Source organism: Calonectris borealis, chromosome 3 (genome assembly GCF_964195595.1).
Source record: "Calonectris borealis chromosome 3, bCalBor7.hap1.2, whole genome shotgun sequence".
Classification (NCBI taxonomy): domain Eukaryota; kingdom Metazoa; phylum Chordata; class Aves; order Procellariiformes; family Procellariidae; genus Calonectris; species Calonectris borealis.
Genome location: NC_134314.1, coordinates 27,071,715 through 27,093,557, shown reverse-complemented (window position 1 = coordinate 27,093,557; position 21,843 = coordinate 27,071,715). Strand labels below are relative to the sequence as shown.

Genomic DNA, 21,843 nt, shown 5'->3' with positions numbered 1-21,843 from the left:
AAGGCTGGGGGATTGTTTTCTTCTCCCTCCAACTAACCCAACAGGCTTTCTCCAGATCTACAACAGTACCAACAGCAGCATTGCTTCCAGTTAGATTAGCCATTACAATTTCAGCCAAAAACATGAGTTTTAAAAAAGTCATGAGCCCCTAAAAACAGCACATTATAAATTAAATGTTTGTAATTTTTATTATAATGGTCACTGCTTGTTCTTATTCCGTCAATGCTGCCCTTCATGTACAAACTTAGGTCATTAAAAAAATAACCAAGATGTAACACATTTTACTATTGAGTGGTTTTAGTTTAATATTTGATATTTTCCACTAATGCATTTTAGATTTATTATTCTAATGTGTTGGGAGCTTGTCCTATCCTTGAGGCACCTCATATCCTGGAAGAAAGTCAGTTAGCCAGTTCTTGTCAGTATAGTCAGCCAGTTAATGAAATACCTAATAATACAGTTCATCCATTAGTGGGCTATACCACAATTTAAATATTCTAATAATTCTCAAACCCTTAGCTATGCAATCCTACTGCATACCAGCCGTGCTTGTCCCAGAGGCCTACGAAGAAAGAGCTGTGAATGTAATGAAAACGAGGGTCCAGGCATAATGAATTTCAGCTTCTCAGAAGTGAGAGCCTTTCTCTTCACATTAACGTTCAGTTCCTCATTTTTGTCTCTTCGTTTAGAAAACACTTTAAGTAGCACTGATAGGCCTTCCTTCTATTTCGTATCAAAGATGAAATACGCACCATGACACGCCCCTGCTCCCTCTTTCCCGAGATGAATGCTGTTCCGATTCCCTCCAGGACAATTCCCAGGTAACTAACTCATTTTTAACATCTTCATTAGCTGGGCCTTTTCCTGGCACAGCAGGATGCGGGCTCCACCGCCCGCGCAGACACGTCCCGGGGAGGCGAGGTGCGTCCCTCTGGAGCCTCACCCCACCCACTCAAAGCATCCACCGGCATCTCATTTTTTTGAGATGTGCGCTCTAATCTATAATAAATACACAACAGCTCCCACTCCAGCCTCCACGCTCTAGGGCCTTTCAGTTAGGACCTTTATCCGGGCACTTTTGTCACACCTTTGTCACCAAGGGTGCCTTTCCACCAGGAACACCAGCCCAGCCAGGCCAGCAGGCGCGACGCCCGCGGCCGCCCCTCTGCTCCCACGCCCGGGGACGCGGAGGGGGCTGGACTCGGGGCCGAGGAGGACATTCTCCCGCCGCCATTTCAGCGGGCCTTCCGCAGGAAAGGGACGCCTCCTCCCCGCTGTGTTTGGGGCGTGCTGCGGGGAAGTAACGGGGCAGCGCCGCTCGCACACACACGCGCCGGCGGAGCCGCCCTTTCCCCGCCGTTTGCTTTTCCAGCGGCGCTTCCTTCCCCGCCAGCTCCCGGGGCCGCCGAGGGGGACCCGCCGCCGCCGCAGCTCCGGCCCCGCCCCACCGCCAGGCAGGGCCTCAGCCCTCCCGCAGCGACCCCGGCCGGCGGGCGGGGCCTGCCGGCGGAAAGTGCTGAGTCACGGCCTGACGCGCCGCCGCCGTCACGTGTGGCGCCGGGCTCGGCTCCCGCCGCCGCCGCGGCGCAGAGCGCACGCCGCGCCGCGCAGGCTCCGCTCCCCTCCTCTCTCCTCCCCTTCCCGGCGCCGCCGCTCTCCGCTCCGCCGCGGGCCGGCATGGGGCTGCTGTCGCAGGGCTCGCCGCTGAGCTGGGAGGAGACGCGGCGGCACGCGGAGCACGTGCGGAAGCACGGCATCCTCCAGTTCCTCCACATCTACCGCGCCCTGCGCGACCGCCACAAGGACGTCCTCAAGTGGGGCGACGAGGTGAGACCCCGGCGCGGCGCGGACCGGCACGGCCTGCCGCGGCCTCCACGACCCGGGCGCAGGTGCCGCGGCGGCGGGGTGGGCGCTGCGCCGCTCCGGTGCGGCCCGGGCCCTGCCCGCCGCCGTGCCCGGGAGCGGGTCCGGCCGCTCAGCCGAGGTTGCTCGGCGGGAGGGGAAAGTTCGGTCTGCCCGGCGGGGCTTTGTTTCCCCCCCACACACTCTCGCTCACTCGCCGCCTCCGGTTGCGCAGCCCGCTTGCCCCGGTATTACCGTGTGATTTTTAAACGCTGAAACAACTTTCGGCGCTTCCGTCAGGCATCTGTAAACCCGCCTGAGCAGCTGCGGTGTCCTCCCGGGAGCGGTGATGCCTGCCGCACTTGCTCATTCCCGTGAGTTTGTTTATTTTCTCTGGAGCGAGGTCTGATTAAAGCCTGTGTACCTCTACCCTCCGCGGTAGCGCCCGCTCGGCCTCAGAATCTGCTTTTGGGAGGGGAGCGGGGGAAGCAGGGGCTGGAGGCGGGCAGGCGGGCTCGGCAGTGGCGGCCCTCTCTCGGCGCGCCAGGTCTCTGCGTGGTCCTGGCTTGCCCCTGCGGAGAGGGACCCGCCGAGCCCTGCTTTACCCCAGAGTCTTCCAGGCGTCCGGCACCAGTCAGCCTGCCTTCCCAACAAGGATGAGGATGATCGCTCGGGTTGTGACTTGAACTTTGTTACAGGTGCTTTGTGCCCGAGGACTGAAACTTTATCTGTCGGTATTACGTGTGTGGCCATGCAAAGCTGCGCTGAATTGTGTCCCAGCCTGACAGCACTCTGCGAGGAGCAGAGTCTCCCTCCTGTAATGATCTGTAGGATTTCCCGAGGGTCCCGGCTTTCCCTGGAGACAGGGAGCAGCTTTGCATGTGCTGCGCTAGAAGCCATCCTTGATCGTGGTGTTGGTGTGGTCCAGCGTTTGTCACTTGGAGGTGTGTGTGATGTGACTGCAGAGAAGTTGGAGGAGCAGAGTACAAAACGAGCAATGTGGGGGCTTGGCCATCGCATCTCCGTCTCGTGCTCCGTTTCCTTTCTGAACGGCAAAGGTGTTTGTGAGAAAACTTTACCCAGGTGGTAACAGTAGCTGTTCACAGATGCTCTTTGCCAGAGGAAAATGCTGTTCTCCTTGTGCACATTGAGAGACCTTGTCTCTTAAAATCTGTTGTTCTTTTAAGGAATTGCTGTCATACTTCACATAACTGAGCAAGGCAAGCATCGCAGCACAGGAACTGCTTTCAAGAGGAGTGAGTGGGGGCTTGGCTACTAAAATCTGTCCAGTGAAGGGAATGATGCTGCCAGCATGTCTAGTCCACACCCCAGGGTTTTGCAGCCAGGGTGGTGTGGACTCAGGAAATTTAAATATACTTATATCTACATGTCCGATGTCTCTGTGTTCCTACATCTCTTGTATGACTGAAGTTATGCTGACAGAAGAGTTAGTCTTAAGAACAGTCTTAAGTTCAGGAATATAGACAGAGCGGAGTCTCCCTGTTCCTCTGAGACTTAGCTTGAGGGTTTTCTCATTAATCTTTAAGGGTACTCATTTTTCAGTGGGTGTTACATTTTAGTCGTCCTTGCTTTCTCAGGGTGAGATTTCACAAGATAGCTAAGGTTGATCCGCTAGCCAGCTGGTTCAGCTTCCCTCCCCTTGCTCTAGGCTCATGTTTCTTCTGCCTTCCTTGTATTGTTACTGGCTACGTGAGGTCAAGAAGTTAACCCAGCAGAAAACTCTTCTCCCATTCAGTTTTCTAGGGTGGATCGTTTTCTCAGCAGAGCTTCCGCTGTTTCACTGCAAGATCCAACAAGTTCTGCTTCATGTGAGGAAAGTAGCAGGAGCATGTGGAGGAAAGGGGCGAGCAGAACCAGCCCCTGCAGCACCCGCAGCTAGTCGCTTGGTAAGCTTAGCTGTACGGTGAGACTGCGCCCCAGGAGCCTTGTTCTTCCTTTGGCGTGGGGACCGTACTGAAGAAAGTATTTATGCTTGGTAAATGGTGGTGTGTTATGTTTAAGGAGATTCACAGTTTTCTTCTGTCATGCCCAGTGTGGCAAGAGGCAGAATTTTAAGAGCGGTATGATTACAGCCATGATTCTGATAAGGAGGTAAGAGCTGTATTGGAAATGCCTGTGAACATTCAGAGAAGGTCGGGTAACCCATTTCATCATCTACCTCTGATTTGAGCAAATGGTAATAAACTCAGGTGTGGCAATTTATCTTTATTCTAGTGTATTATGCAATTTTTTTTTTTTTTACATAACACAGCATTTAGGAGTGTGTTAATGTACCAGATACTTGTTGCTGGTCTGCTCTTGTTGTGTAAACACAAAAACATACCTGTCTCCATAACTTATTTCAGCTGTGCTGTAGATAGACTAGTAGGGAAAGCAGTAAATTTGTTTTCCGTTTTTCCTCTCAAAAGTTATTAGAAAGTGGCGCCACATTTACATGCAGCTTAGATGACTCAACTGACTAATTGGACAATTGTCATAAAAAGCCTTTTGTGCACTTTGACCTTCATTTATGAAGTCATAGCCTGAGGGTGTTTTATTGTTTTAAAAACCTTTTGAAGATAGAAATCAAGAATGAAGATGACAGCCCTCACATAATGGTAGAGATGAAATCAGAACAAACAAAATTACTTTTGTGTTTGAGAGATGTTTCTGAGAGAGTTTGGCGAAAGATGTATTTTTTTTTTTAACTTCATTTTTAAGGAATGCTTATGAGGAAAAAACAACTTTCTTAGCATATACTGAGTTTGTCCTTCAGGGCAGACATGTGAATACTTTCAAGATTGTCCCCATTTAGCTGATGCCATTTTGAAAAAGAAATCCTGTGTTTGCTCGTGAGTATAGAACCAGCCTTTGCATTGGATATGTTTTCAACCAGACTCTACTTTGCAGTGTGTGTTGTAAGACTCCAACAGAGTTGGAGTGGTCCTTTGGGGTGTTTGTAACCTTCTAGGGACTCCATTCCCTGTGGTCCCAGGGTATGAAACTGGGGAATCGTCATATGCTTTCTGTTTCTTGGGTGCCAGACAGAAGTGTTGAGGCTAAGTACTAACGGAGTAGGATGGTGGCATTTGTTCTGAAGGAGGTGAGGCAGCATCACAACTTGCATGGCAGGATAGTGTTCCCTAGTGCTCTCATCCTCCCCTGAGTAAGGAGCTAGAAAGGTCGAAACACTGGTTCTGCTGCCTCTTGAAAAGTCAGCTATCTTCTTGCTTGCAGGGTTAGTAGACCCAAGGGGTTTACCAAACAGCTGTTGTCTCTCTTGGGGGCAGTGCTTTTTTTACGCTGTTTTTCACAACCATGAAGCCTTTGCAATGGTAAAAAGAAAAAGGCCTACAAATGTGAGCGTAACAGAGAATAAAACTTGCTTAAAAAAAAATCTTTCTAAAAGTCTCTTTGAATCTGCATTTGCAGGTAAAGGTCCATTGCCTCTTAATCATCTTTCTGCCTCATTTAAAACTGCCAGTTGGCCTCCCTGTTTATGCTTGGCTTCTCCTGACTGTGGAAAATACAAAACACTGAACTATCTCATTATCCCTCATCAAACCCCTCCTTATTATCGTTGCCTTAATGCCCACAAAAGTTGGGCAACAATTAGATCTGCTGACGAGACCCCGTCATGCTAACCAGTACGGTCTCACGGTCTCCTTGTGTTTTCATCTTCTCTCCCATCTAACAATGTATGCTTCTCTGGGTTTGCGGAGTAGTGGTCATTAAGTTTATTTTTTTTTGGTGCAGCAGATGCAAAAACTTGCAACTTTTCAGTACTTCAGGTTTAAAACTCTACTTTAAAAGTAGAGTTAGTAGGTACTACATGAAACAATTAGTTTGTGCAGCTTGGCAGATGTTAGTGGTACCAAAAGAGTTGAAAGGGTTTTTGAGAGTAAGGCAAAGCCTATTCTGCTGCTTCCCAGCTTTTGTCACACAAATCTCTCTCCTGTGCTGTTCAGTACCTCTCGTCTGCTGATTGCATTCCTCTAGCTGACGGATGTTGCTTAAATTTCACTTTGCAGCTTAATGCGGACGCTCTGATCAGACAAGAGGAATGGCTGGCCCTTGGCTGGGGTCACTGCCATGGCTTTGTGCTGAGCGTGCACATGAGTGTACGAATCACGGCACTTCGTGCATAACTGCATTATACATATGTATTGATACATGCATGTAATACTTGTCTTCTGCAGTCTGTTTTGCTGCTAAATGGGACAGGTTGAACAGCTATCTGAACTGGAAAGAAACAATATAAGCAAGAAGAGTTGGAAAAGGAAAATTGACAGGGACAAAGAAACAGTAAAGAGTAAGGAGGAGCTGCTTCAGCATATGAAAATGCCAAGAAAGGTGTGCTGGAGGGAGATCCACTCAGAAAGAGGGGTATAGAAAGCAAGCATGGGCAAAACATGACAGTTTATTTGAAAGTATATATGAATGAAATGGCAATCTGACTTGCCCAGCCTTGTTTAGTGAAATTGGACGTAATGACCCTTTTGTTGTGTATAAGTCTTGTTCCTGTCAGTGTTGGGACGTAGCACACAGTAAGCATCTTCAGCTTTTAGAAAGTTGTTTTCTTCATGGAAACTTGAAGTGAAATTGGAGGCCTTTAAAATAGATTTGATAATGAATTGTATGAGGCAGCATGAAAAATGTGCCACCGCACTGCTTACAAGTTGAAGTCTTCCTGACTTAATTCTGTTTTGGTTTTTTTTTTCTGCATGTTATCTCTTTCTCAGTCTGTTTTTAGCCTTCTTTTGGTCTTGTGTACTTTTGATTCATTCCCCTCCTTATCTATTAGTTTTTTTAATTATACCTTGTAAATAAGTTAAATGAGAACTAAAATGAACATTTGCTGCTCAGCACTTGCTCGTGCAAGAAGTGAAGCAGCCCTTCTCAGGTGCTGCAAGAAGAAAGGCCAGAAGTTTCATACCAGAATGTCCCCAAGGTGTTGCCTTATTAGCAGATACATGACTCTCTTTAAAGCTTTCTCCGTTTTCCTAGTGAAAGGCTGGGCTGTGAAAAGAGCTGCTTTTCCTTTTGAATGATTCTTCCCAGGGACCTAGCTATGCATTAATGTCTTTGCTGCAGTTTGCAGCCTGTATGGTTTTGTTTTTTTTCCAGAGCAGTAGCAATGTGTAAATGATATGATCAGTGATGTTGCATTACAGTCTGCAGAACCTCAAACTAGTAAAATAATTGCTACATCTTAAGGAAATGGATTTGGGTTCAGATGCGTGCAGTTTGGGGCTCCTGTTTGTCTGTCACCCATTTAAAACCAGGAACAATGTCTAGGGCATTTTTTAACAGGGGTGAATCTAGCTCACCGGCTGCATGAAATAAGTACAGCTACTATCCCTAAAATAGACAGACGAAGTTTTGGTCATCTCTTTGCTAAAGACGACAGTGAGGCTTGGTGAGAGACACACACGTGCACACAGAAATGTTCAAATAGAGATAAGAAAGGACTGTGACTGATAAAAGAAGCAGTAGTTTCAGAGAGCATCATGGTGTACAGGAAAGGTGGTTTCTTTTCTCATTTTACAAGAAATTTGGCTAACTTAATGAAACAGAAAAGCAGCACATATCCTTTTAAGATAATTACATATTTTACAAAGCCTAGATGTCCTGTGGAACAAGATGCAACGTGATAGCTTTGAAGCCAAGATAGACAGTTACATGGACGACAAGAATAGACAATTTATTATTGTTTCTTTAAACTCCACATGCTGCAAGATGTATGTCCCTCTATTCAAACCACTTAGGTAATTGTAGAGTAACTCGTGGGGTTTCTTTAATGGTCATCTGAAACTTTCTAACTAGCTTTTCACTGTGTAAGTTATAAATGAAACAGAATCACAAAAACCAGTTGTTGTATTTTCCTGGCTGTCAATAAATTCAGCCAAGTCATTGTACAGACTCATCGTCAATATTATGATGATCTCACATTCTCTCTTTGTACAAACTGCTGCAACATACCGGTGTGCAGAAATTGCTTTTGTTTTGAAGCTTTTGCTGAGGAATCTCATGCTTATAATAAAGCTAATGTAGCCTTAAGTCTTACAAAATTGTTTTTTACATTTGACCTCTTGTCATTTTAAGACAATCACTTTTAGTCCCCCCTCCCTCCCCCAGCAAAATTCCCCAAACAGAATGCGTTTTTGAGTTTCTTTCATGCAGAAATTCCTCATGATGGCCCCCTGCCAAACACGGCATGTGTGGATGCATCTGAATGGGAGCTGTCTTAATCAATGTATTTGCCTGCTTGCTGCATGGGGGGAGGCAGCGCTCATGAATGATTTGGTTATTTGTCACGTGTCTGCTTGTTCATCCTTTCTCTCAGAGCTTTATTTGGCTAAATAAAGGGACAGTGGCATTATTTGTTTACAAATAGATTTAGTGCTTGCTTAATACGTTTTGTAGCTGCACCTGCTATTTATCATAGAGGCGTTTCTGGGGCAGGGGCTGAAGGTATGATGTTAATGCATCAGCTTACGCTTCTTGACAGCCTTGAGTGTATATATGCAACCTCTAAAATGAGTACACTAATGCATGCAGATATAACTCCTTAAATCTTGGCTTGAACAAGATAGGTGCCCTTGAAGAGTCTCCGTGTTTATTCCTTCCCTGGGTGCTTTGACTGACGGTCATGAAACTACTGTTTCCTGCCTGGCTTTAATCCTCGTGTCAAGCAGAGCCTAAATGAATTACATTTAAACCCTCTAGCTCTCAAAACATGCATGATGTGTTAACCTCCCTGATGACTGACTGTTTCGCTTCAGCTCCCTCCTGTTCAGTTCTTCTGTGGCCGGGTGATAAGATACATATAGGTTGAAGTGCAGCAGCGCTGACTTACCTGTGAGCTTTGCCACTGGATGCATTGTGCATGTGACAGTGCAGGACTTGCTGTAGTTTATAGTGAGATGCTTTTTCAAAAGCTAATTTTGCAATTCATAGAAACCAGTTTGGAGGGGTTTTTTTTGTTGGGTTTTTTTTTTCCTAAACAAGCTGCAATTTGTCATAAATAGTGACCAGCCCCCACGGTATGCATTGATTTCCTCCTTCCCAATCTCAGATCTTAGTAGGAGAAGCTTAAAATATCTGCTGTTTGTATATTTCTAATAGAGGAATACTCTTGTTCACAGTGAACTTCCTTCTGTGGATGTCAAGTGAATTGCTGTGGTCTTGTCATGGGATTATTGTCTATTGTAATTCCTCTTTTGCCACAGGACTTCCTCTTCTTGCTGTGCAGATGCCTTATTTTAGGTAAAAGTATGAGAAAGGGTGAGTCGGAAGGATGAGTACAGGCAAGATTTTGTTGTTGATGTTGCCTGGTTGTGTGTGTTTTTTTTTTCCCTTCTTGCTTTCTGATGCAAGAGGCTACTTAGAAGCTTGCAGCATCTTGTTTCACAGTTGAATAAATGGTCTTGTACTAGTCCATAAAAACATCTAGCCTGTGTGGAATAGAAAATATAGCTGTGCCAAGAAAACCTTGTTCTTTTCTGTTTTAAATCTAAAAATTCGTAAGTGAGTGTCTTAAAGCTGTCTTTGCAGAAATCTAAAATTCTTTTTTTAATAGTTTTAACTTCAGATGTTACATAGTACAGCAGTCAAAGAAGAGACGCTTTGTTCTCTAATGAGCCCCATCTTGTTCTTCAGAAGCATGCAAATGGTTATAACCTCTAGATTTTAGTTTTCAATAAACTAAGCTTCCTGGTTTGTGGTATGTGCAGCACAGGACATCCTCTAGTCACGTTGTGTCATGTGCAGAAGAAAAAAATCTGTAGCCCTGATGTCGGCAAGTGGGAGGGGGAACAGGCAGGAGCACTTAGCTGAGGCTGGCTGTGTTGGCTGAGATGAGAGCCCCTGCATCCTCTTCGTTTTCTTTATCTATGGTTGTCTTTAATGCGGCGTAGAAGTTCTTCATTTTTTGCTTATTGTCAATGTAATTTAAAACATCAGTTGTGTTTTGTTTTTAGGGCATGGTTTCTGTGAGTCGGTTTCATATAGAGCTGGAGACGGTGCTTTGTTTGTTGGATTGGCCACTTCCAATCTGCTTGATCAAAATTAAGTGTTTGGGAAAGTATATTTGTAACTTAGTTTTGCTGTTTGTGGCAGATTTTTGAAATTATTTCTGTGGCAGAGAACACCCATGGTAATCTCATAAGCGTGGAAGTGCTTTGCCGCGTGCCAGCGCGCAGTTTGGGGGCTTGCTGGTGAGAAGTGGGGTAACCAGCCTCTGTGGCACTTCCAGACTTGTTTTCCTCCGAAATTTGCTCCCTCAGGGCTTAAACTTGCCTTTGTGGGCCTGTAAACCTTTCCTTAAGGTATGTTACCAACTAATTATTACTGTGGCTCCATGTTTTATCACAGTGGTGGTGAGAAAATAACTGCATTAAAAAAAATTCTTGAGTATTATGCTCTACATCCATCGGAAGTATGTGTACCTACGGAAAAAATCTGCTTTTTCCATCTTAATGCTGAAAATTTGTGGCAGAGGTTCTTTAATGAACAGTCAGATTATTAAAACTTTGTTCTCCTGTAGACTGTCATTTTAATGATACATGGTATTTTAATGATGCGTTAACTGACCAATAAATGTATGGGGGAACTATTTTTTTTTTTGCCATAATGGAGCTTAATAACTAGTGAAATAGGTTTTGTTTCTTTGATGCTCTTGAGAAGAAAGTTTACCTCGATTTTATTTTTTACTGTATACATAAATACATGAGGCATACTCCATGAAAGTATTTATATTAAGTGTTGTGGCTTTTGGTAATAGTAAACAAAAGCCATGAGACCTCATTGGGTGTTCAGGAAAAATTTCCAATTTCTCTTAAAGCTCCAAGCTTAGGGGAAGGCACATATGAGGAGACTGCTGACAATTGCTCCAAGTACATGTGGCAATAGTTGCTGAGTGGAAGGAGAAAGAAACTGTTGATAAGATTGTCCTTGAGGAACAGCAGTGGTCCATGAGTCACCTGTGATCAGGCTTTTTTAGAATCACAGAATGGTTTGGGTTGGAAAGGACCTTCAAAATCATCTAGTCCAATAGTCCAACCCCCCTGCCGTGGGCAGGGACATCTGCTAGATCAGGTTGCTCAAAGACCCATCCAGACTGACCTTCAATGCTCGCAATGATGGGGCATCCGCAGCTGAGATAGATGATCAGGAGTGTGGTAAAAGGCAAATGCAGGGAACTGTTTTTCACAGGTGGAGAGCATACAGACTTGCATTGCTTTCTTCTCAAAAAAGCTGCTCTTCAGATCATTCTTCTTAAACTATTTTCCTCTATTATATAATCTTCTCACACCTTACTTCTGAGCTTACCAAAGTCCAGACTGTATGCTTACTTGAGTTTTCATATGCAGAAATACCTGTGGCAGATACTTTGAATGTTAAAAAGATTTTTTAACATTAACTGTGGAGCAGAGGCTTTACTCTCAACTACTAGATAGGTTTTGTTCCCAGTGTACTAGCATGGTGGTGTTAAATTGAGTGTGCGAGAAGGGGTTTTGATATTAGAAAGCAGACCACTGCCAAGGCAAGTATTTGGTCAGTGATACTGTGTGGAATGCGCGTTGACTTCCGTTCTTCTTGTTTCATAGAATTGTTGAAGAGTCGCTTGACTGATATTTCTTCATTTTTAAGTAGTGTGCTTTATGCAGAAATAATATGTGTGATTATGGTCAAATAACTCAGGCATTCAAACACAATTTCAGACACGCTTACCCATTTCCAGAGAACGATCATCTTTCACTTTGCCACCGGGTAGGTCCAGCACAGCTGTTTGGCTTAATTTCAAAAGCCTGAAATTTCCTTGGTAGCCGACTATGAGAAATAATCGTGACAAGTGAAGTAACGCCATTCTGGGTGCTGTCCTGCCAGCAAGCTAACGGTGCATACTCCTTCCCTAGAAGATACGGCAGTGGAGCGGAGCTGGTGTGGAAGTACTCTGTAGATGCAGTACGTTTCAAATCAGTAGTTGAGAGGAAGGAAGCCTGTAAAGAATAGTTTTTCTTTGAGCTGGCTCATGGGTAGATCTCTTATACTCAGATTATTTGCTTTAACTGAGAATTTATTTGGTTTTTTAATGTGTTTAACTTTGATTTTTTTAGGCTTGCTCTCTGTGTGTGTGTGTGTATTTACAGCTTTTGCTTTGCAACCTTGCTGGCCCAGCTGTTGTTCTTTCTCCTGGTAAGGTGCCACAGCACTTCTGCAAGCCAGACGGACCTGGGCTCGTGGGAGAGGTTCATCCACTGAAGCAGTGCTGTGTGTGTCTGCCTGCAGGGAGAAGCTGGGAGGCCACCTCTTGTCCTCGACAGCCTTGCAGCACATGCCAGCCGGAGGATAGAGATGCGTAGGGTTTGCTGCAGGGTGGGAGCACTGGATGGGCACGCGGGTCCAAAGTGGCCGCCTTTCTTACCATGGCAGGGTGCGCTTTCCTAGCAGGCTCTTAGCAAGGCTGCTTGTCAGCCATCTGCATCAGTTATGTGACCTGACGTGTATTTTGCTGCTTGCTAGGGAGACTAGTTAAAATTAGAGAGAAAAGTGAACCCTAAAGAGCTTGGCAAAATGATGAATTATGAATATTGGGTGAAACCCCACACATTTGGCTTTCGGACTCGAAGCTCTGCCAGGCGTGCTGATGCTTTCAGCTTGGCTGCAATTCTCTGAACTTTATTGTGGATAGAAAACATGTGAGAAGTCTGTGAATGATGAGCTGAAGTTAAGTGTAAAAATGTGTGAACTCTGAATTTGTTTCTCTCTTTTTAGCTGTAGGCGAAGTCTTTTGATGAGCTTAAATTAAATTCTTTAAGGATGCCCATTCAGTCAGTCCCTCTGTTGGCAAGATGCTCTGTGGGTTACTTGGAATTGTTGGCAGCCATCTTTTCTCATTAAAATTAATGGCAGATCTTCTCTGTGTTAAGACAGCTTTGAAGATTTTAGTCAATGTTTCCGGAGGCAAGAGTAGTAGTTGTTTCTAAAGCTAAATGCATAAAAGCAATATATTCAGTACTGCACTCAGATTATGAAACATTTTGCTTTCTTTGGTTTTGCCTTCTTGGCTTAATGTTTCTTTATGCTTTCAGCTTACTTCCTTTCATGAAACCTGTAATACCGTTTATAGAGAAGTACAGTGTTCACACCACCAGCTCATTGCAGTTATATTTGGAGAGGGATTTTTAAGACAGGAGGCTAATCATAGTAACATATTCATGTAATGGTGGACACGTGCCCAGCTTTGGGGTCTCTCGAAGGCAGCTGCAGTTCCTTTGCCCTCCCTTCTGCTACCAGCCCACTGGTGTGGTGGGAGGCCAGGTGTGCGGTGGGCTTGATGCCCATTCACGTGTCCATCTGTATGACTCGGAGGACTGTGTGCCTGCGTACCTCCTCTAGTTTAGGCTGGGTCCAGCTGAGGGTGATGCTTTTCCAAAGCAGGAGGAGATGATGTTGGACATGGTAGGGAAAACTGGAAGGCGTGAGACAAGTCCCTTTTTATTGCCAGTAATTGTGGGTGAAGTGTCATTGGAGAGACTGGTACTAGATAATAACTAAATCAGTGCTCGAGTGCATTCTGGTTGACTATAGTCTATAGTTCTCTCAAGTAGATTATTGTGGCATAATACACACAAACCACAAAATACACCACACAAAAAAAAGCTGTCTTGCACAGAAACTAGAAATCATTCTTTTTCTTGAGAGTATTAAAATTTGATCTTACAAAATATAGAGAACACGTGTAATTGCTGAATGAGACCCTCCAGAGGTTGTGTCTAATCAGATTCTGTAGAATTACAAACACTCTTGGATAATGCTGCTTGTGATTTAATCGCAAATCCCAATAGCGGATTATATTTGTTGTCACAGTAGCTAGCAATAACTCTTCCATGAACACTGAAGCAACCAAAGAACACGAAGGCCACAAATCCATTTACAGTGTGCTGGGAAACACTTCACAAGTTCCCTGTGTTTTGGCAAGCTGTCTTGCTATACGCATCAGACTTCTGTACAAAATAAAGTTTTATGATTTGGTATACTGCAACTTTAACATCAGCATCTCGCGTGAATCTGAACTGCTGGGGCTGAAACAGTGGTGTTTGGTAAGTACCAGTGGATGCGGCTCTAGGCAGCGTCAGAAAACAAAACTGAGGAGCACGGTGCAAAACCTCTGACAAGTTTAGCTGTGGAAGTGCAGTCTGGAGTTTTAACTACAGGTTGGTGGAGTTGTGAAAATCTCAGAGGCAGCGGTTTGAGAGCCTCCAACAAAAGGCTCTGCGTATCACTGCCGGTCCAGCCGGGGGTTTTCAAAGCCAATACCCTTGTGATGCATTTCCATGTACGACTTCTGCTTTTACGTGGCGGGTGACACATCGCACTTGGGGGCTGTTTTGTCTTTCACACTTCCTAGAACAGCGCAAAGCATCCTCTGCCAAGTAGGCATCAGGAAATGGATTGTATCAGTCAGTATTGAAGGGCTATGAGGTCCAGGCAGCTGTCGGGTTGCTACACTCAGTGGCGCTCTCAAAGTCCTTACGGGAGCTTTGATAGCAAGCATGCATGGAGATTAGAAAGTTTGACATGAGGGTGTTCCAGGTTTGGCTGCTTTCAGATAATCTCTGTTAGGGAAACAATAACCTCCGGGGCTGGGACGCAGCACCACTGTCGTTAGGGGCTTGTTGGATCGAGTGTGGGTCGCACCCCTGGGGTAGGGACAGGGACGAGGAGGCAGAGGTCCTGGGGTACCTGAGGTACGCCGCTGGGCAGGAGGGGAAGAAAAGGTCGCAGCAAAGCTGAGTCAAGAAGGGTGGAAACCCCCGTGCTGTGCCAAGAGCTGGAGTGTGTTAATAGTGGGACTGATGCTGTCTGTAACAACCGTGGGCTTTCCGTCATGTAAATGAGGCTCTGTCCTGCTAGTCTTAAATAGCTCCAACAAGTGATGGGTGTAAATGGATGTTTTGTTTGTAGAATGACTCTTCTTGGTTTGTTTGCTGTCAGGAGCAGAGACTGTAACTCATGGGATGACAAGAGAGATGTTTGTGGTTAATAGCTTGCATAGGGTTTTAATTTTTTTTGTCTGAAAAATAATGTGGAGGCAAATACAAATTCGGAATCTTTTTGCAAAATAACCACAATTAGAAATGGAGGGAAAAAATTTTCAAGGCCGATTTCAAGGAATTTCAATTCTTTATTCGAGATGAAATAAGCATGCAGCCATCTTTTGTGGTATAGTTTACTGCATTCATAGTGATGGTTTTTAAGCTTCTGTAAAGTTCAATCTGACATCCCTCTTTTTTTTCACTTGATGCTTAAAATTATGTGCCAGTGTGTTTGTGTGTGAACAAAGTATTACCATTTAATTGTTTGGTTTGTTTTTATTATTTACAAGGTGGAGTATATGTTAGTAAAATTTGACCATGAGAATAAGAAAGTGCGCTTGGTACTCTGCGGTGAAGAAGTTCTTCAAACACTGCAAGACAAGGGGGAGAAGGTCAACCCCAAGTGAGTAGCTGTTTCCTGTTTCTTTTTTTTTCCTCCTGTTATGATACGGTACAGAATTTTGTAGGCCTGGTTTAACTTTCAAGTCTTCTGTCAGTAAAACTGTAAGCCACAGATACCGATATTTTCAGACAAAGCTGGGGTGCAGGAACTGAAAGATTTTGAGCACACTAGCAGGCAATCCGTGCACCTTTTGTGTTATGACTTGGAAAAAAAAGGAGGATGCAATGGCGAGCCCACAGAAGTTGCACTTTGGGTATCTGTTTTGTCTTGCTCTGGTTTTTGTGCCTGCGTGTACGCGGTAATTGCAAACAACACCTCCCCTGCCCCATAAAGCATATGTGTGTGCGCACTCGCCCGTGTCCCTGGCTACAGGAGCGAGTGAGGGCTGTGTAGGGAAGCCTGTTCGTGTAGGACCACGCTCCTATTTTTGGCAAAATTAAGAAGGTAGGTGTAAGGACAACAGGGCAGTTCTTCCCCATCCTCTCCCAAGGAGTTTTCAGGAACAACTGGATCATATCCCTACTTGAACTAGCCAGAGAAGTGTGAATTGCCTTTTAGTCGATGGCAGCAGAGAAATGAGACCAGAGACAGCAAAGTGCTTTGGCTGAAGAGAGCCAAAAGCAGGTCGCAGCTTACAGGAAGTGGAGAAACTCTGCTGTAGCGATGAAAGGCTTTTGTGCCCTGGGCCTGTCCTTTTCTTTCTAGGTACCTTAACCTCATCTTCCAGTAAGGCCTCCCTGTCTGTCTTCCTCGGCAGAGGGACTATTGAAAGCCTGCGGGAAGGAATCCCTTTGCTTTTAGACTCAAAACTGCTACTGCCAGGAGAACAGTAGGGGAGATGTGCGCCTGGTAGAGTGTGGCCCATAGAGATGGCGTGGCTTCACAAGGGGATGGGAAGGTACTACTTTTCAGAGGTGACTAGGTACACTCAAACTTAATTTCATTTCTTAACCTGATAAATTTGCGAAACAGGATCAGGTATTCACAACCAGTAAAAAGAAGAAATCGAGCGCAACTTTTGCCTTGCCTTGTACTTTGGAAGCAGTTGAATGTTCTGTATTTGCCGGTTTCAGATAAAACCCCAAGATATAAAGCTTGAGACAGATACCAAAGGTGATTGCAGTTTGACATAGGCAAATCCTACTTGTTGCACTGTACAGCAGCACTTCCTACTGCCAAACTGTGCCTTAATTTCTTTTCACTGCCTCCCGCTGGTGAGGTACATTCTGTTACTCCACCAAGTAATCAACTTCAGGAGATTTTTCTTGCAAGTCGCATTCATTTCTGAAATTCTCACAAATAATCCATCTTTTCTGAAGTTGTAGAAATATTTAAACGAGGCTATTCTTTTATTATAGCCACCCAACACTCTGGCGACCAGAATATGGAAGCTATATGATTGAAGGGACACCTGGGCAGCCGTATGGGGGAACCATGTCTGAATTCAACACTGTGCAAGACAACATGAGGAAAAGACGGCAAGAGGCCGCTTCCGTCCTCAAAGAAAATGAGGCTGTTTGCACTGTGACATCATTTCCAAGGTGAGGTGGTTGCTGAAGTGTAATGCTGTGTTTGCTATTCTCCTTATATGCTTTTTCTCTTTATTGCATATAGCTAAAGTGTGCAATGAAACCAAGCAAAATAAGATTCAGTTAAAGTACTTTGACTTAATGATCCAGTCGTGTTTCCTAAAATTTTTATTGCAGTGAGACAAACAAATAAGGATATTTTGTATTTTTAGGTTACTTCCAATCTGTGATGATTTTGTATTAGGAGACAATACCTGAATATTTGTAACATAAAATATTGTATGTAGAGTAGTCTGCCATCTTGAATTGATATGGCAAATCATATATAAAAGGTTTCTCTTTACCTATTTTGCAACCTTTGATCTTTATAAATAGCAGTTTTGTGAAACGTGGCTAACCTGATATATTTTTTAACACTACTTATTCACTAAAGCACGTGCAAACTTCTTTTGGTGGCTTGAAGCACATAGTAGAACAGGAATGAGATTAGGCTTACAAAATGAAGACTTAAAACTTCTATAATACTGTACTTACTGAATCTAGAAAGGAGTGCACCTCTCTTGAGTTCATAACACCCTTACAAAGAGTAGATTTCCTTCTTTTTATTGTTTAAAGAGACTCTTGAATAAGTGAAATTCAGGATGTACTTCATTACCTAGGAGAAACTTACTTGTAATTTGTGACCTTCCTTTCAAACATAATTGCAGGCAGGGGTTTATTACATTCATTCTAACTAGCCTGGTCAGTCAAATGAATGAAGATAGTTATGCTTAAAATAGTAAAAAAAATTGCTCTGCAGTAGAAGAGAAGCAGCTGGCCTTACTGGCTGGTTTCTTGTATTGTACAGAATGCAATGGCCCTAAATTCTTGCTGAGAGCAGGAATGGTACAAAATGTGATTTAGCAGCAAAGTTCAGGTACCAAAATGCCTGCGTTGTGCTCCATGAATGCTATTTTAAGAACATTCTGTTGACAAAATATGCTTCCTTGTTCTGGGGGCTATACTAGATATCTTTAAAGTAATAAGAGCTTATTTAAAGTCCAATGGTTAAGTAGTTCTCTGTGTGTTACAGGACTGTTGGGGTTTTTTTTTTTGCCCTGCAACCTTACAAATAGATTATGTCATTTAATAAAAATTTTGTATACAAACATTTCAGACCCAGTTGTGCAAGGAATAAAGGGAGAGGAGTTCTTCCTCACTTTGTAAATACAGAGAAATACTTCTCACATCACTGTAGGAGCAATACATTGGACTTCAGTGAAAGCCAGTAATTATTATAGTGTAGGTTTTTTATTACTTATGGATCATCCCAAACATAGCTTCATCCTTCAAAGATTGCTCTCCCTAGGCTATTTAGTTTCTTATTTCTGCCTTTTGCTATCTCGCCATTCAAGTCCCTGTTGGTTTGACTGGAGTCTTGCTAACGTGTATTTCTGAGGTTTTGTGGGTTTGTGGTTTTTGCTACGTTCTCTCTGCAATAGCACGTACATATGCCTTGTATGTGTCTGTGCCTATACACGTGTGTATCTTAAAAAAAAAAAATCTGTGCATCTGAAAAGACAAAAAAACTTGTTAGAGTGCTGACAGAAGAAAGGTAAAGAAGTAGACTAAATGAGTATCCCTAGTTCTTAAACTTGTGAGCCCTTGCTCCTGGGCCAGGAAGCTGTTTTCCTCCTTGAGGACTGGAGCGATGCAGTTTACAATGTTGCACTTAACGTAAGTGATGAAGTTGGGTTTAGATGTTGTAGGACAACTTGCATACTTAAACCAGGAAGAAGAAAGCAATAGTGAAATATATGTTGAGCATAAATAATATTTCCAGAAATGTGAGTGTTTCCTGGTATTTTGAGTTGTTTACTTGGAGTTGTATCAGCTAACCCTTTTTTACACATCCAAGTACTAGAGCCTCTTGAAATAGCACAATCTTCATCCTTTATACTGTGCAGCATGGAGAAATTAATCTTCTGCAACTTTACCTCCAACTTCTCAAATGCTCCTTTTGTCTCAGTTGTACTGAAAACCTACTTATTCTTGTTTCAGATGACTCTTAAACTTACAATGGAGGTTCCAAAGGGGAGGGTTGTATTCTGATTTACTTGCATATCTCTCAGCATTTTACACCTAATAGCTGTAATTTTTCTTCGCTTATTACATTTCTGTCATGGGGTTTTTCAGAATTCTAAAATCACAAACTGCTGTGAGACTTGGGATGTGTGTATCACTCGAAACTACCTCTAATTCTTACAGAGTCGGTTAGGTACATCTCTTTGACAGGGGGAGGTTGTTGGGAGCAGAGCTGGATAAATTACTTCAGCAGTCAATGTTAACCTGTACTCCTTAGAGAAGCTGTTGAAGGCACAGAATGCAGCTGCATGTCAGTATTAATGACAGGTGCTAACACACTAAAATGTGTGTGTGCTCTGCATAATACTGTGAAGTTTCCTGCTTCAGCCACTGAAAAGGTCCATGTTTACTGTCTAATGATAGGGTAGTGGTTTTAAAAAAAAAAAGTCTGTTTTAACCACCACGGTAGCTGATTGTTGGCAAGCGCTGACCTTTTAACGGCAACTGTTTTAAGGCGTGTTTCTGGCAATTCCACATGCATAGGTAGCAGTCTTGAAAAGCACTTCAGAAATACTCATGGTAGATGCAAGTTTTAAAAAAAATCTCTTTATTCCTTTGTCTACTAGAATCCTAATCTCCGATCATCTGACCATTTTAAAATCACAGTCTGTTTTCATTACAGCTTGGATCTCATTGTTGTGTTACATAGGTTAGGGTGTCCTGGGTTTACGCTGCCAGAATATAAGCCAACGCCAGTAGAAGGAGGAGCTTCAAAATCCCTCTTTTTTCCAGATGAAGCCATCAATAAACATCCTAGATTTAGGTAAGAGTATTTGGGGAGTATGAATGAGAAGCTGAATGTTTTTCTGTGCCTAAATATCATAGGCGTAACTGCAACTTCTTTACGTTACCAGAGTAGAGCTATGTCACTAATTGCTGCAGATATCACAAGGACTTGGACAGAGATGGTTGTGATGACATGTATTTTCTGTCAAAGTGACTTAAAGTAAATTGTTAAGTTCAAGTAACTTTATGTAGTAGTTCACGCTATTATGGAGCAAAAGGTGTTAATTATGCTACTGCAAAATTGTTTCCAGTTTGAAATCCCATGGCTAGCCACTTCCATCGCAGTTAATCCAGCTCACGCTCAGGTATGTCACAGAAACATCTCAGTGTGCTCAGTAACTTGCCCTAGTTACTCTGAAGTGGAGCATGGTGTCAAACTGCTTGTATAGTCTGAGAGGGTTTTCATTGTAAGGTGAGACTTCGGAGAATGAAAATCATTCTATTTAAAAACTAAGCATACCTTTTCACTTGCCCTTATATTCTTCAGGTCAGTAGCCTTTTACTTCTGCCTATTCTATCAGCATAGTACTGTGAAGTCTTATCAAAATAAGACTGACTTAACTGAAGAAAAAAATCAGTGTTGTAGCCTATCTTAAACTAGGAAAAGAAGTGTCCTGAAGGAAAATGCTCGAACTAAATAGAAAGTTGACATTCTGAAACCCTGGGAATTGCTGAGAAACTAACTGCAAAAACATTTGCATAAAGAGACACTTTCAGATATTTCAGCAAACTTTTTTTTGTTGTAGTACACTGACCAGAAACATTAGGCACCGAAGAGGAGAGAAGGTTGTGATAAACGTACCAAGTGAGTAAATTCAATCTATCTTTTTTCTTTTTCAAAATAATTGTTCAATCTAATGCTCTGGGTTACTGAGTACCTGCATTTTCCACACAGTATTCAAAGATAAGAACACGCCATCACCATTTATTGAAACATTTCCTAATGATGATGGAGAAGCAGCAAAGGCAGCTAAGCCAGACTATATATACATGGATGCTATGGGTTTTGGAATGGGAAACTGTTGTCTTCAGGTAAAATACGTCTGCTTTCAAGATGTTACTGAATGTTGTCTTCCCTAAACGCTTCCCTTTTTAAGACTTGCCTTATGTCTGATTTCTTTAGCTTAATTCAACTGCTGCGTTTTCAGAGTGGCAACAGAGGGAATAAAACAGCAAATTTAATCTTATACCTGGTAATCTAGTCTTAAAATCCAGGTTTGTTTGCTTGCATTATGTTTATTTTCTGCTAATATTTAAATGTAATTGGATGCCTTGCTGAAAGGGTTTCTTGAACTGGTCAAACCCCATTTGATCAAGCACCTGCTCCTGGAACTCCAGCACTTTTCAAGTGTGAAAGATAATCTTCCACTGTGGTCCTCTTTCAGGCATGACCAAAGGGACGCTGTGGGAATGGAAACTGAGCTGCCTTGTAGGAATGTGTGGGTTTTTTTGGCTATTCATTTTGGGGTTTTTCCCTCTTCCCCATTCTTGGAACAGCAAAAGCAGGGAGTGACAAAAAGTCATTGGAATATCTTTAAAAATAAGTGGCTTTCTCCTTCTGTGTAATTTTATTTAATTTACAAACAGCATGAAGTCCTGTATAAAATTTCTCATTCTTAAATATTTTTAGCTATCTGCTAAGAGGTCATCTTCTCACTGCTTGTACCATGAACCTACCAAATCCACATGGGTAGCTGTCTTCTGTTACTGCATGCTGGGAGACATTCTTGGTTCTGTTTTCTCCCATTAATGCATGCCCATTTTTTATTGTTTTCATTAATTTGCTGGAGTTACTACTATTTTACAGTATCCGCTGTTTAAATCCAGGTACTGTATCTTGGGAGTGCTTTAATCCTTTCAATATCTGTTTGTTTTAAATGTTTCTCTATCATAGTAACCTGATGCTAGGGGCTGATGCCTTAGGTAGTAGTGATGTATTTGACTGTTGATAAAATCTGCCTGTTGCCACTGCCATCTTGGAAGCAGAGCTAGGGAGAGGCTAGTGTTAAGTCTCTAGGGGATTAAAGGAAATTCTCCAAGCTCTTCTTGTGTCACA

At 43.3% G+C, this 21,843-nt stretch overlaps 1 protein-coding gene across 5 annotated transcripts in view; it reads left to right on the top strand.

The window, feature by feature from the left end:
- The first annotated feature begins 1,546 nt into the window (after positions 1-1,546).
- The window catches only part of GCLC (glutamate-cysteine ligase catalytic subunit), a 34,055-nt gene continuing 13,758 nt past the window's right edge, over positions 1,547-21,843 (top strand). The window contains exons 1-7 of one of the 5 annotated variants that reach the window (XM_075145234.1): positions 1,670-1,827; positions 3,599-3,749; positions 15,236-15,348; positions 16,707-16,889; positions 19,651-19,764; positions 20,534-20,592; positions 20,683-20,819. In XM_075145234.1, coding sequence (XP_075001335.1) covers positions 15,245-15,348; positions 16,707-16,889; positions 19,651-19,764; positions 20,534-20,592; positions 20,683-20,819 — 597 coding nt within the window. In that variant the 5' untranslated portion in view covers positions 1,670-1,827; positions 3,599-3,749; positions 15,236-15,244. Of the gene's footprint in view, positions 1,828-3,598; positions 3,750-15,235; positions 15,349-16,053; positions 16,247-16,706; positions 16,890-19,623; positions 19,765-20,533; positions 20,593-20,682; positions 20,820-21,843 lie in introns of those variants that run through there. The other 4 variants (XM_075145233.1, XM_075145231.1, XM_075145236.1 and 1 more) reach the window with 4 other exon arrangements.